General features: G+C 46.2%; 1 protein-coding gene across 1 annotated transcript; it reads left to right on the top strand.

Annotated features, from left to right (window-relative positions):
- Positions 1 to 752: 752 nt before the first annotated feature.
- Positions 753 to 3,946, top strand: LOC308395027 (lysosomal alpha-mannosidase-like; the record flags this gene model as incomplete). The annotated part of the gene is made up of 5 exons (XM_080879681.1): positions 753 to 883; positions 2,620 to 2,793; positions 2,870 to 3,063; positions 3,500 to 3,632; positions 3,738 to 3,946. The coding sequence occupies exons 1-5, from the start codon at positions 805 to 807 to the stop codon at positions 3,944 to 3,946; spliced, it is 789 nt and encodes a 262-aa protein (XP_080735807.1). The 5' UTR covers positions 753 to 804.
- Positions 3,947 to 4,617: the final 671 nt, after the last annotated feature.

Raw genomic sequence — 4,617 nt, forward strand, 5'->3', positions numbered from 1 at the left:
GTCTGGGGCTGAGCGCTCATGTATGTGCCGACTCACTCCTGGTGGCCAACTGGCAGGGCCTGGCGCCCGTGGCCCGGCTGGGCCCCTTCCGGGAGGTGGGGTGCACTCAGGCCTCTAGCCTCTGGGCCTGAGGCCCAATTCTCTCTGGCACAGCTGGCTGCCGGCAGATCCCGCGGGCACGCCACTGCAACTCCCTCTGGCCTCTGCTCTGTGGCTGCTGGGTGACCTCTCGTTTAGGGCTCTCCTCAGCTCTTCCCAGGAGGGTGGCACGGTTGCACCCCTGGTGGTCCTCCTTGGGTCCTCGTATTCTGGGGCCTCTGAATGTCTGGGGGCTCCCCACACTCCCTAGCAGATCGTTACATGGAGAAACCTTTTGAATACAAGCATGCTGATCCACACAGGTGTGCACACAGGTGTGCACACAGGCGGACACACGGGTTTTCACAGACACAAACTACACCTTTCTTGGCTGCTACCTCAAAGCACATTGTGCGCTGTCGATCTTGCGTACCTTTCTCACCATCTCTTCTCCCCTCTATTTTTCTTTCTCCCCCTCTCTTTCTTTCATTCTTTCTCCCTGTCTTATCCCCCAGTCATGTCTGTCCCGTCTGTAACAACCGAAAATCAAATCAAATAAATACATATTTATAATTTAAAAAGAAAGAAAGAAAGAAAATATTTTTGGCAGACGATCACTTTTTGGAGTGAATATTTGTCGACATTATGACTCTTCCGACAGAGCAGTACAGCTGTATTCATAGAGTGTGTGTCTGTGTGCAGTCATGTCATGCCACCAAGCCGGGCATGTTGAATGTCCACCTGGTCCCGCACACACATGATGACGTTGGCTGGCTCAAGACTGTGGACCAGTACTTCTATGGAGGTCAGTGTGACACATACAGAAAAAACACTGTGAAGCTATTAGCCAACCTCCTGCTCTGTGTTTACTCTGTCAAATGTTTGCATATGTTTCTATTTACTCTAGTAGTTCTGCTGATGCAAGTTAATCTGCTCTATTGACTGGTACTAAATATCTTCCTGATTGCTGCTACAAGTGATTGTGGGTCTTGTGACCAGCAGCGTTATCCTCCTGCTTTAAAGCCCTATGATGTGTTTTAATGGTGGTTCATGGACATGATCTCTGGATTTGATTTGAATGTGAACTGGAGTGACAGCCATCACTCATGTTCGAACTACTCTCTGTTGTTGGGGCTGTGCGAAATGTGGAAATGTATCTTTTTTTTTCTTTTTTTTTGTGTCCTGTCTGGCACTGTAGCAATCAGAATTATTGTCTGAAGGCCAAGAAAAATGCCCAACAGATTTACTTTCCCAAGTGGGCCTTTTGCTATACTGGCCCACTTGATTGTCATAGTTTATTTGATCTTTATTAGTTATTTTTATTCTAAGATATTGTAATCAGGCCAGACTGGACTCGGGGATGGGAAAGAAAAACAAGAAGAAAAGTTCAGAAGAAAGTTAACAGAAGGAGAGGGAAAGAAAAAGGAGAAAAGAGATAGAGAGAAAAGACAATGAAAATCTGCTTCATCACCTTTTTTTTCTCTTTTTCTTTTCCTGGATCACCTGTTGAGAAAGAAAAAAGAAAACAAGCAGAAGAAGACTAGAGCAATAGAATAAACAACATCACGATGATCTATGGGAATATAACAGTAAATACTAAATGTTAAACAATTTTTGTGCAGCACGTAAGATCGACAGCACACAGTGTGCTTTAAGGTAGGAGCCAAAAAGGGTGTAGTTTGTGTGTGTGAGCACTCGTGTGTACACCTGTGAGCATGAGCGCGCTTGTTTTTAAAAGGTTCCTTCATGTAATGATCTGCTAGAGGGTGTGGGGAGCCACAGCCCCGTCCTCCAGGGCATGAAGCAGGTATGGAGGAGATCAAGACTCCAGACATCCAGAGGCCCTCAGAGCACAAGAGACCAAGGAAGACCAACAGAGGGGCAGCTGTGCCACTGTCCCAGAAAGAGCTGAGGAGAGCCCCAGATGAGGGGTCACTCAGCAGCTGTGGAGCAGAAGCCAGGGGGGTTTGCAGTGACCTGCCCGTGAGCTCCGCCGGCAGCCAGCTGCGCCAGAGTGACCGAGCCCCAGGCCGAGAGGCCGAGGGCACCCCACCCCCGAAGTGGCCCGAGCCACTGTCGAAATGTACCAGAAGACGATATTAAAACACCTTCGTTTCATTTTATACTCTGTCGTGTATTTCACGCTGCCTCATAATGTACTGTTTACTGCAACAGTTTACTTCTTCATTGCTTTAGAGTTTTATGCTTTTAGTGCAATTGATTGTCGAGCTTGCATATTTTAATGTCACATGTTGTTTATAGTAAGTTGTAAGGCCAGGTGTTGTGCAGGTGACCATCATCTGATATTGATTTCCAGTCTGGGTTAATATGTAAGCAGAACTCATCTGCAATGAGGGTGGTTTGTTTGGGCATATGCATGAATGCAGATGAGCACATATACTTTCTTGCTGTTAAGATACGTTAGTGTAAATAAATATTTTTCAAACTGTGACACACAGCAACTAAATTCTGACCACTTCTTGAAGCATTGACAAAATAACGTCTCTTTTGTCCTAAATCTGTGCACATTTGTGCGCGTAGATCGTAATGACATCCAGCACGCTGGTGTTCAGTACATCCTGGACTCAGTTGTGGATCAGTTGTGGAAGAATCCAGACAGGAGGTTCATCTATGTGGAGACGGCCTTTTTCTACCACTGGTGGAAGAGTCAGAGCTCCAGCATGCAGCAGACAGTCAAACAGCTGGTTAATGAAGGTAAATACCCATTCAGTACTATACAGCTGCGTTAAGTGTTTCAGTGCATCCTTACCAAAAGCTGCTCCTCCCGCAGGCCGTCTGGAATTTGTGAATGGTGGTTGGTGTATGAGCGACGAGGCTGCCACACACTACAGCGCCGTCATAGACCAGATGACCATTGGTCTGAGGTTCCTTAATGAGACTTTTGGAGCCTGTGGCCGTCCCCGCGTCGCCTGGCACATCGACCCCCTTGGCCACGCCCGGGAACACGCCTCCATGTTTGCACAGGTAGCATAGCTCTTTATGTTTATTCTTCGAGTTTTGCACGAGTCACACTTCAGAATTGCTCAGCTCATTCACTGTCACACTTTCAAACGTTGGCCATGTTTAATATCAGCAGTATAGGGCAGAATAGAAGGATGAGCATAATTGGTCACCTTAAGGAAGGCCTGATTTCTAGTGAGACTTAAAATGGGAGAATTTATCAGTTAAAGAAGAGAGTTGAGGCTAATTAGAGTTAGAAGGTAGCACTCACGTCGAGAAAGACTCTCCGTTTTCTCATTACAAATTTTTGGCTGTATCGTCATTATCAGATTTGCTGCTCTGCAATGAATCAAATGGGCTTATTTCCAGAATGCTGCATTATTACATGAAGGCACACTTTAGTTCACTGGCTTTCCATTTGACTTTCCTTTAACCATTAACTGTCTGTCTTTTGCTGCAGATGGGATTCGATGGCTTCTTCTTTGGTCGTCTAGACTATCAAGACCGGGCTCGCAGGATGAGGAATAAGGAGCAGGAGCTTCTATGGAGAGCCTCCGACAGCCTCACTCCTCCAATGGCTGACCTCTTTACTGGTATGCAAAGTTTCTTTCTTCATCCCTTTATGTTAATGACTTCTGGACTCAGCAACAGGACGGTGTCACATTATTTTTTAACCGCTTGCCCCCGTTAACCAACAGGGATCCTTCCTAATGGCTACAACCCTCCTGAGGGCTTCTGCTGGGACCAGCTCTGCAGTGACCCACCTATCAGAGACGATCCTGATCTTGAAGACTATAATGTTGATGATGTGGTGGGACGCTTCCTCGTCATCGCCAACAGTCAGGTTGGACACAACTCCACACTGGCGCACAGAGACACTGATTTATCAGTCACGTGGTGTTCTTAACACCGCATGTTTAACTAACACTACGAAAAAAATGCTCATGTTAAATCAAAAGACATCAAACAACGCTTTCTGATTTAGAAAAAGAGGAAGCAGAAGGGATGCTGTGCTTTTTATCCCAGCCCATATACAGCTGTGACTAGCTAACATGACATGTAAAATTTCAGTAGGAACCTCTTGTTTCAAGTAATGTCAGCATATCTTCATGCAGGTCCCCATAATTTTTTTCTCAACCTGTCTGGTTTTATTTTATGAACCTGTCATGATCACAATAATAAAGACATCTACAGATAGTGTAATGCAATGTCCTCCTTTAATAATCCACATTCACCACTTTAGCCATCATATAAATGTGCTTTGAATAGTGTGAGGTGACGGAGCCGGTTGGGAGTTCGGTTTCAGGTTCGGTGGAGTTGCTGGAGGACTGGGATCGGGCGTCCAGCGCGGCCAGCGACTGCAGCATGCTCAGCAGGCTGTTGGAGGAGGGCAGCTGCAGGTATTTCTCCGGGACGTAGCCCACCTGTCCGCTACGGTTTCTGGCCTGGAAACACAGACAATGCACACAGACGATGACAACAGCCAAAAATGTTTCAACAGGAAAACTCCTAATGAGAAAAAATAAAATCAGATGTAAAGAGTAGGGCTGTAACAATATCACTGCATCGTCGCCAGAA

The sequence above is a fragment of the Rhamphochromis sp. 'chilingali' genome (genome assembly GCF_963969265.1).
Source record: "Rhamphochromis sp. 'chilingali' genome assembly, chromosome: 4".
In the NCBI taxonomy this organism is placed as follows: Eukaryota; Metazoa; Chordata; class Actinopteri; order Cichliformes; family Cichlidae; genus Rhamphochromis; species Rhamphochromis sp. 'chilingali'.